We start from the raw sequence: 10,240 nt of genomic DNA, 5'->3' as shown, positions 1-10,240 counted from the left end.
GGAGCACGTACGTGGTCTCGTCCATCAGCATGTGGGAACAAATCGACGAAAGACAGACCCTGTCACAAGAGTTGTTTTTTAACACCCTCAAATGCTGGGAAGGAACGAATCAACGAAAAACTTTTTCCATCTCTCAATTGTTCCAGAGTTCGTTTTTTATCTTTGAGGAAAATTTTGTATTTTTTCATCCCTCATCATCTCAAATTTGACATATTTCATCTTCAAGTCGATCCGAAGCGAAATATTGCCCAAGGCACGACCCGTGCCTTTCCTTCTCAATCTCACAACCTAATTACGAATCCATGGCCAGATGTCCAAACCGATTTAGATAATGTTTGTATATTTAGGTCTGTCCTAATTAGTCAAATATTATCAAGTTTGACCAAATTCTAACATGACAATGCATCTCATGAATGAAAAGACTTCTGCGACTTTCGTAAATCTTCTCTTTTGGTTCTTGCAAAATTCATGTAGTACCTTTTCTCATAGAACTGAATTTATGTCCCGGCAATGATTTCAGAACCTTGCTCTCCAAACAGGCTTTCGAAACGCAATTCTTGGTAAAGATCGAATGCCAACTTTGTACGTGTGAATTAAGGAACCGCATCATCGACTTGATTCTAGGCTTGCTGAGCTGGGCGGGCTGACTAGGGGATTTTGATCTAGTCTCGGCCGGTTTGTACGAAATGAAAATGTATTTGGGCTCTGTACGAGGCATCAGACGGTTGTGGAGCCCAGGACCAGGATAGAAAAGAATCTAAAAAGAAAAGACCCTCAAGTTTTGATCAATTTCTATATCGTACTCTGCAGGCTGCAGCTAGCGACCAGAAGCAATTAATAGACCGTTAATCTGAGAACCTTAATTAGGAATCCAATCCCCGCACAAGATCTACGTACTACTACTTCTGATCTGTGGACACTCACTCAGAGCAGGCGTCCGTCCCGACGGTCCCCTAGGGCGTCTAATTCTCCATATATACAATTATCTGGACATTCTTCGTCACGTTCTCGCTTGTTCTATGTTAAGCGTCTACTGTAGAACAGCGAACTGATGGACGTTTTAAAGGGTTTGATTCGACCGCGGATGTGCATTATTTTTCAGTACATGATCTATGGGCTGATTTATTTTGAGTTTTCTTGTCTAGATCTACGTACTTGGTGGGCATGGCATGTGAAAACTAGCTAGGTACTACCATGATTGATGCATAATGGCACGTGCTTGTGTTCGGGCCTTCACTAACCTAGTTTAATTCGAAAAGATGGAACCAGAGTTTCAAGTTTCAACTCTATAGAGTAACCACAGAGATGACTCTCAGATGACTCTTATTTAAAAATTGCTAGTGTTTTGAACAGAAAAAGGAAACGGCCCTTCACAAAAAAATCAGGTTTTAACCAAGAGTCAACTAAGACCCATCAGTAGAGTCTCAACTTCGTTTTTGTAGAGTCAGTTTAAGATAAAAATCATTGCATGAGTTGTTTTACCATCTAGCTCTAGCTCCACTTAGATTGCAATTGCAAAGCTGTAAACTTAACCGGGTAAAGTTAATATAGTAAAACACACTAATACTTTTTGACATCGTGTACACCCTGCCGTGTTACTAAAACGTTTTTCTTGTATGCTCAATCTTTTTGAGAATTTTGTAATTGAGGTTTTTCAATATTTTTAATTCCACAATGATCACACGAAAATGGTACTCTCTGTTACGCTTATAGCCGAAAATGGTACCACACACAAATGACAAATTGATGATATGATGTAGCCGACAACAATGGTTTGTGTTACAGCTTAAAAACCCACTTGTTTGTCCTATACCTTTCCAGATGGTCTCTTCCTAATATTATTATTTGAGCTTGGGGTTCAACAGTATTTGTTAAAGAAATAATCTTGTACCAGTGGGAAAGTTTGCCAAGTTTAGCTGCAAAGGAACCCCAAATTAAGCATCCATGTATGGTAGTATTAAGGATTGGGGAGTACCCCAACTGGGCCCACCTACAGAGGGCACAGCCTCACACCTGTGTCACTATAATTGTGCCAGCTGCCCCGTGGGTCCCAACATTAGGTGTATAACATGGCACTAGTAGACCAACAATTATATCAAAGGTGTACAGTATACTACGTTATGTCTCGTACAAATCATTGCTTGTATCAGCTGATTACTTTACACTCTTGCTAGCTGCTTTCTCCTACTAGTTTTGTTTATAATATTAGCCACTGTGCTGTCAATTTAGTTACACATCGTTGTGGACACTTCCAAATGGCTGCTTTGACCATCATCTTATTAAATGGTATGCAAATTGCAAACTTGATTGTGTTCTAGAACAAATATATGTAGTCATTATACACGAACACAAGAAGTCAGCCACTAGAGAAAAACTTCTCCCCCTTCTATACATGTTATTTACCATTATGCATACTAGCTTCATACATGGTCGTTGTTTCAGCGAGAGGAGAACATATCAATTGTTTTGATTGTATGAATGCAGGGGGAACGAGCAGTCAAGCACAGGTAATGTGTGGCAACATAATATGCAACTGCAGGCTCCTTAAAGTGCTTTATATATGTCCGCTTGTACGAAAAGCCATCGTTACTTTAGTAAAATGCATGTGTATTTGGACGTCTAATTCTAAACTCGGTTTGTATTTTTTATTATTTTCCTAATAATTACAAAATCATGGTGATATGAAAGTGTTTTCAAATACAAATCTATTGAAAACAATTTAAATACTATATTTTTTGGATTATTGATGCTGGTCAAACCATAGATTTGGAGTTGAAAACGCTATACATTAGGTTTTCTTTACTATCCCCATTTTTACCCGCTTTTCACTATTTTTGTGTTTGGCTAACCAATTTTTCTCTATTTTCGTGTGTATTTTTTCACAACAGATTATATAAAATAAGTTCAACGCAACAACTGAGCTTGAGTTTGGCAATGCGAAAATAGTGGGCCTCTTTATGCTTTTCTTTACATGTATACCGGTTAGAGTGTGTTCGACAATGCGATAGATCTCGTTTGCCCATCTCGTGGCCAACTAATTTTCAACAATTTTGTGTATATATAAATTTTTTTCTCACAGCAAATTATTAATGAACTCGGTATAATACAGTCCAACAACCGTAGATGGAGGTTTGAAAAGGTTTAAAGACTACACAAATAAGCACAAAAACAAATATTCCCCTTGTCAAAAGAAACTAAACTATACATACTGCCAATCAAAACTTCGGCTCTGCTGCTTCTCCTTCTTCTTCTCTCTCCGCCGCCTCTCTCTCCAATCCCAAACCCAATTCCTCAGCACCCAGGCCACTAGCACACGCCTTCGTCTCCCTCACCTGCGGTTCTTGGAGCTCCGCCGTCTCGGTCCCTCCCACTCTGGTTCGCCGCTCCGCTCTCCCCCCTTCCGCCGCAAAGGGGGGACACTCATGGCGAGGCTAGTAGTAAGTACGTCTGATCACCGCTTGGATTAAGGGGTTTCCCGTGGTTTTCGGCCCCGCGGAGGAGTCTTTTTTCTCCCTCTCGCGGTCTCCTTCTCGAATGGGCTTAGTTGTGTTTACCCCCCACGCCGCATGGAGCCGGGGCTTGATATGCGCCGCTTCGTGTCGCCCCCCAAATTCCAGATCTTTCCGTGCGAATGGCACCTTTTGAGATCTTCCGACCGAGTGTGCTGTTTCTTGCTTTAATGCGTGTTTGCGGCTCTGATTAGTCTGGAAGATTGAAGATTGAAGATTTGTGTTGGATTCGGTGGAGTTACAGTTCACTTGTACTGACTGGCTGCTGTGCTTGTGCCGCTCTGGGTGTTGCAGGTGGTGGTTCTGGCCTCAGTGCTAGCAGTTCTTAGCCTCGGCCGGGCGGAGGCGCAATGCTCGCGGTACGTCGGCCGGACGCGGCCGCATAGCGTGACGATCACCGAGTTTGGCGCCGTTGGCGATGGCGTGACCGTCAACACGGTGCCCTTCCAGAACGCCATCTTCTACCTGCGGTCTTTCGCAGATAAGGGTGGCGCGCAGCTGTACGTGCCCAAGGGGCGGTGGCTCACCGGCAGCTTCAACCTTACCAGCCATCTCACCCTCTTCCTGGAGAAGGACGCCGTCATTGTCGGCACCAAGGTTGTTCACACATTTATGACACTACATGACTTCTCATTTTATCAGCATGAGCATTTTGCAGTGATGTTGATTCCATGGGTTGATCGGGGATACCTACCATCTACCGCTATTGGTTTACATTGGCAGTAGGAGTTTAGGATGTTTTGCGGCCAACAATTGACTTGTTAGCATGCACGGAGATTGGCTGGATGGATTATTGTTGCATGGATGTAGGTTTATCTGTCGTTTTCGACGGTGCTAATTCTGAGAACTGCTAGGAAATTGGGATGGTCTTAGCTGTCAGCTCATTTGTTTGTTCTTGCATGGTTGGTGGAAGATGTCTAGTTGGAATGATTTTGACATATTTCTAGGTAAAGGTCATATGTGATGTTTTAATTTACCTGGAAAGGCATTTTTCTTGTGAGTATAATTATTGTTTTGGTCTTGCACGTATTTAGAAAATATCATTTAATTTCTTCTTCCTAGGGTCTTTATGTGTGTAGATCGTAGTTAACACTAGCTATATTAGTATTCAACTGCCAATTTATCTTTTTTTGTCTTTCCTAAATCCTAATTATAAATAAGGGTATCAGATGGTGACACTGAGCGGTCCATGTGAGACCAGTGACCAAGGAAAGACAATTTGGGTTTGCATTGTTTTGAAGTCAAGCTGCTCCCCTAATCATGCCTGCTAGTAGGCTGATTGTGGCTGTTTGCCTAGAATACACAATATTTTTGTGCATAGTGAGACATGGAGAGCGTTTTTGGGGTTGTATTCCGCTACATACTTTTGAAGTTTGAAATGATAAGAAAAAGGAATATATCAAGTGGCATAAATTAATATAAAAGGAAACAAATCGTTATCTGCACATATTAATCAAAGTAACATTTTCACTACAGGAGGTGACAGAATGGCCAATTGTGGAACCTTTGCCATCATACGGCCAAGGCATCGATCTTCCAGGTGCAAGGCATCGCAGCTTAATAAATGGGCACAATGTTACTGATGTTGTAATTACAGGTAAATGCATTCTTCTGTGAAACATTTTATTTGGTTGGTTATCTGTTTTAGTATATTCTTTCTGCAATCGCATCTTAATATACATTTTCTACAGGGAACAATGGAGTCATAGATGGCCAGGGTTTAACATGGTGGAACTGGTTTCGCTCAAATAAGTTGAACTACAGCCGCCCTCATCTCGTGGAATTTGAGGATTCTGAAGAAATTGTGATTTCAAACTTGACATTCTTGAATTCCCCGGCATGGGCTATACATCCTGTGTATTGCAGGTATTTTGACTTGTTCTTTCAGAGATATACTCTAAACCCATCTGCTTAATTTTGGTACATGTATTGGCAAATTGTTTAAGGACAAGTTAAAACTATTTTTCCAGTAATGTGACGGTCAATAACATCACAATTCAGACTTCATTGGATGCTCCACTCAGCGATGGAATTGTTCCAGGTAACACTGCATTTGATCTTTACACGCTATTACTAACTACTAAGTCCATGCAACCCATATTAAAGTTGATATTATGTGTATTTGGATGCATTTGAGAAGCTAGTAAAAATAATTGAATTATCAGGACTGCAAGATAACATACATCAGATGTCTGACAGTACACCAAGATAACCTATTGTTTATTTGAATTTGTTGTGTTGATTTTTGTTATTTTTTGCGCACATTGATCTTGTGCAGAAGCATGACTGAAACTGAAAGTTTGAAATAATTTATGTATCGTTGTTGCTGCAGATTCGTGCTCAAATGTGTGCATTGAGGACAGCCGCATTAGTGTCAGTCATGATGCCATCTCACTAAAAAGTGGGTGGGATAACTATGGCATTACGTTTGGAAGGCCAACTTCAGACATTCACATTTGCCGAGTGGATCTGCAAGCCTCATTGGGTGCTGCTCTGGCATTAGGCAGTGAGATGTCTGGTGGGATCTCAGACGTTCATGTTGATCACCTTCATATCCATGCTTCATCCAAAGGTGTCTCTTTCAGAACTGCACCAGGACGTGGAGGTTATATAAGAGATGTGATAATATCAGATGTCCAAATGGAAGATGTCCATGTGGCCATTGAGTTCACTGGTGATTGGTCGAGCCACCCAGATGAGCACTTTGATCCTTCTGCACTCCCTGTGATCAGTGGAATCACCTTAAAGAACATGGTTGGGACAAACATCTCAGTTGCAGGAGTTCTGTCGGGAATCGATGGTGACCCTTTCACCGATATCTGCCTCTCCAATGTCAATTTCTCCATACCTGATTCGGCACATTCCACCTCCTGGTCTTGCTCCAACATTTCCGGATACTCCGAATTGGTATTTCCCGAGCCATGCACAGACCTCCAGAGTCCATCTTCAAATTCTTCCATCTGCTCCTCGCACTTTAGCTATCATGCCTTTGCGGCAGCGTAAATGCACAGAGGACCCGATATTCATTCTTTCCTGTTTCTGTCCATGTACAATCTGGAGACATCTAGGATCTAGCTTCGATCACAGTCTTCTCCAAATTCTTTCCTAATGGGCGCCTCAAAAGAATCATCATTCCCGTACAGTCAGCTTTGAGGCTCATAATACATTTCAGTCCGCGTTATTGATGAGCAAGTGCACCAGGGTATGGACCTAGGCAAGGTGTTTCCATGTACAGCTAAATTTGTTCATTCAATCTGTAAGAAAATTTTGTTCGGTAGGTTGTGTCCAAAGAGTTGCTGTCTATTTGGTCATAAAATAAATACACCATTATTGAGTCATCATGTACATCCTATCATTCTTGTGAGCATCCAATAGAACAACCTCACATGTTGGCCTGGAATGCACAGGCTGGCGTCTGATAGTCCAGCATGCACCTTGTCCTTGCTGTCAAGTAAATAGGTGTCAATGGAGTTGTTAGGCCGATGTTGATGGCCTCCTTTGTCCCCCTCCTTGGGGCTTTTATTACCTTCGCTTTGTCGCCATGCTCATCCTGGGGTTGCCATTTGTGCAAGCTTGGCCAGCTCTCTCTCACATAACCATTCACAAGCTAAATTATAAGCCATGTAGAGGAGCTGGCGCTGGTGCTCTTAGCTGGTGAAGCTCCTGTACTCATGTGGCCTTGTTTGGGCAGCTCCTGTACTCATGTGGCCTCATTTGGGCAGCATGTGCAACCTGCTGTCTTTTCCAAGATTGTACACTGAGGAGCAATCAATCTCCTGATGCATGTACTGCTGCTGCTCATGAAATAATTGATGGTATTCCTGCAGTAGCGGGTCTCACTTGCTGAAGCTGCAGTACCTTGATCAGGAAATCAAGGTAAGAACAAGACAGTAGATTCAGTTAAAAATAATAACAACAACAACATTGGATCCTAGTTGGGTCAGAACTGAAGAACTGAGCTGCTCATGTGATGGGATGCAACAGCATGCCATTCCAAAAAGAAAGTTTCAGATGAGTAGAGCCTTTGAATTGAAAGCAGTCAAAGGAAGGAAGAAGATGCTGATCACATGTAACTGGATGTGGTAGAAGAATGCAGCTGCTGCAGAGGTTCCAGTGGGAATTTATTGCCTACTGCAGAATTCAGTGGAATTACTGCTGAGAACAACAGGAAGAAAATTCACTAGCTCTTGGTATCTTTCCATTGGATCGGATGAGCGCATTGATGGATTTGTGGGAGGACCATATCGTGGTGCCTTCGACCAAGTTGATGACAAGAAATTGGACCAGCAGTACGGCCTTCGGCCGGCAGGCATCCAATCTAAGCAAATACGGAGTAGATGCTTGGCATGGAAGAGTTCGAACCGACCGGTGACGCACCAAAGCTCTCGTGCTGGCAAGCACAAAGATTATAACTTTGATTTGAACTAGACTGGATTCCACATACCAAGCCAAACAGATAAAATCGAATTGCGGCCCTTGTTTCAAACCAAAGTATCAAATTGCAACATCATACTAATCCACTTAATATGGATATCTTTCCCATATGCAGCATGCTTACCGGAAATTCATCTGCGGACTCGATCTGCAAACAGACATCCATGTTCGGACTAATAGTATGCCAATCGCAGCCCAGGCCCAACAAAGCGCAGGTCCAGGCCCAAGAAAGCCCAGGTCCAGGCCCACTTCCAAGAAAAGTACTCCTAGAATTACTCCTCCTCGTCTGAATTGCAGAAGAACAACACTCGGCCCGTTTCCCCTAAAAAAAACACACTCGCCCCGTCTGAATTTCAGCCCTTCTAGAATCTCACCCCCATAGTCAAGTCAGCAGCACGCATAGGAAAAATGATCCAACTAAAAGCCGCAGAAAAGAAAACACAAATAAAACCCCATGAATTTGCTCTAGACGTCCAACCATGTGATCTCCTTAGTCCAACAACTTGCTCTTACTTTGAATTAATCTCCTCAGTCCTTAATCCAAATTCCTCTGCACCTAGCAGCTAAGTAGCAGTAATGCCGCTATAAAATGAAGGCCCCCTGCTTTGCATTGCTCTCATCAGCCATCAGCACTAATCAACCAAGCATCAGTGAGCTACCGACTGACTGACCGAGAATCAAGATGGTGTCCGGCTGCGTGATGACGGAGGACTGCCCGCTGTCCGTGTCAGCAGAGCGAGTGTGGAAGGTGGCCTTCTCCGGCGCCGGCGCCGACGGCCACTCGGCGCTCCGCAAGGCCTGCGCGGGCTTCATCGACGCCGTGGACGTCAACGGCGACGGCGGGCCGGGGAGCGTGACCACCATGACGCTGAGCCCGGCCGTGGCGGCGGGCTTCGGTGGGGCGGCCACGATGAAGAGCCGCGTGGTGTCCCGCGACGCGGCCGCCATGGCGATCCGGACGGAGGTGCTCGAGGGCGGCCGGGTCAGCGGGCTGCTCAAGTCGCAGGTGGCCGAGGTGAGGCTCGTCGAGGATGCCGCTGATGCCGGATGCGTGGCCAAGCTCACGGTGGAGTATGAGAGGATCGATGGCGGCGGCGCGCTGTCGGCGGAGGATCAGGCTAGCCTGGCTTCTGGGTATCTTGGGTTGCTCAAGAAGGTCGAGGCCTACCTCGTCGCACACCCTGAAGAGTAGTACGTGCAACGCCTAAATTGAGCCAACAGAGAGTAAGTTGTGAAGAGGAGTGGAATAAATCAACCTGTTATGTTACGGTTGAGTAAATGTTTTTGGTGAAATAATCAGAGCAAGGTACATGCGAGTGTGTAATATCCCTGTTTTGAGTGTGTAATCCTGAGCTTGTAATAAAGTTTGAATATGATTGTAATTTGGTTTTGTGATGAATGTATGAGAAATTGCCTATCACAGGTTCAGATAATCATAACTGTTAGCCAAACGGCAAATCCTGTTAGCGAAACGCTGGCCTTCTGTCAGCGTTCTTATTAGTTACTGTATTACAGTCTTCAACATTCAGGCCAAGGAAATTATCTGTTTGCTGTAAGGAAAATACAGTCTGCAAAATTCGGACCAACTCAATTATTTGTTTTCTGAACATCGCGGGGTGAATTTTCTAGCTGAGATGCGTTCTCCATGACAATGATCCTTGCCTACAGGGTACTGCAATCCGAAATGCAACTGGCTCTGAATTACCTCCAATGTGACAAGACCCCCCCTGCTGCAGTGCACTGCCTCCGAATGACTTGCAATGTCTAGCTCATCTGACAGATTGAATAACAACAGTATTATGACATTACACCAGTCACGATATATTTAACATGGATTTTCTCATCACAAGGTGACTTTCCTAGCTGAATTAACAGAGATTTCCTATCACGGTCATCGGCCGTATCAGCGTTTTAAATCAAATAAAAATGCCTTTCTGTTTCTATGTGCGTTCCAATGATCCTATGGAAACGCATACAAATGAAAAATTGGTCCATCACAGATTCAGATTAGTTAGGTGAACAAAAGTAGTTCACAATGATACAGACTACAGCAATGCAAAAATGCCACCTGCCCTAAATTGCCTGAAACTTTTCTACCCAATTTTCTCTATTTTGGCTGTAACCTGTAACTAGCACCAGACGAAGTATACAGTGACAAATTACAGCTACAGCAAGCAAATTGCCGTTGGTAGATATTACTTGCAATGTTCAGCATTTCTGTTGCCATATCTGAAGGTTGTTCAGGATGATCCATTGTTCCTACCTCCAGGATACAGCAATGCAAATTCCACTGGCTC

The 10,240-nt window shown here is 43.6% G+C and overlaps 2 protein-coding genes across 2 annotated transcripts; both read left to right on the top strand.

Annotated features, from left to right (window-relative positions):
* Positions 1-3,203: 3,203 nt before the first annotated feature.
* LOC100822979 (probable polygalacturonase) lies at positions 3,204-6,909 on the top strand. The gene is made up of 6 exons (XM_003575444.4): positions 3,204-3,437; positions 3,804-4,106; positions 4,986-5,106; positions 5,201-5,375; positions 5,480-5,550; positions 5,842-6,909. Exons 1-6 carry the CDS (start codon positions 3,423-3,425, stop codon positions 6,510-6,512), a joined length of 1,356 nt encoding a protein of 451 aa, XP_003575492.1. The 5' UTR covers positions 3,204-3,422; the 3' UTR covers positions 6,513-6,909.
* Positions 6,910-7,327: 418 nt separating this feature from the next.
* Positions 7,328-9,360, top strand: LOC100846943 (major allergen Api g 1, isoallergen 1). Its single transcript, XM_003575438.4, has one exon. The coding sequence runs from the start codon at positions 8,626-8,628 to the stop codon at positions 9,133-9,135; it is 510 nt and encodes a 169-aa protein (XP_003575486.1). The 5' UTR covers positions 7,328-8,625; the 3' UTR covers positions 9,136-9,360.
* Positions 9,361-10,240: the final 880 nt, after the last annotated feature.

Source organism: Brachypodium distachyon, chromosome 4, assembly GCF_000005505.3.
Source record: "Brachypodium distachyon strain Bd21 chromosome 4, Brachypodium_distachyon_v3.0, whole genome shotgun sequence".
Classification (NCBI taxonomy): Eukaryota; Viridiplantae; Streptophyta; class Magnoliopsida; order Poales; family Poaceae; genus Brachypodium; species Brachypodium distachyon.
Note: the sequence above shows the minus strand (reverse complement) of the source record. Positions and strands in the feature narration are given on the sequence as shown.

Excerpts from the sequence above, each read along its gene's own strand:
- LOC100822979 (XM_003575444.4), top strand. Across the intron at positions 5,107-5,200 it reads TACTGATGTTGTAATTACAG|GGAACAATGGAGTCATAGAT; the intron begins GTAAATGCATTC and ends CATTTTCTACAG. Across the intron at positions 5,551-5,841 it reads CAGCGATGGAATTGTTCCAG|ATTCGTGCTCAAATGTGTGC; the intron begins GTAACACTGCAT and ends TTGTTGCTGCAG.
- LOC100846943 (XM_003575438.4), top strand. The coding sequence starts at position 8,626 with ATGGTGTCCGGCTGCGTGATGACGGAGGACTGCCCGCTGTCCGTGTCA.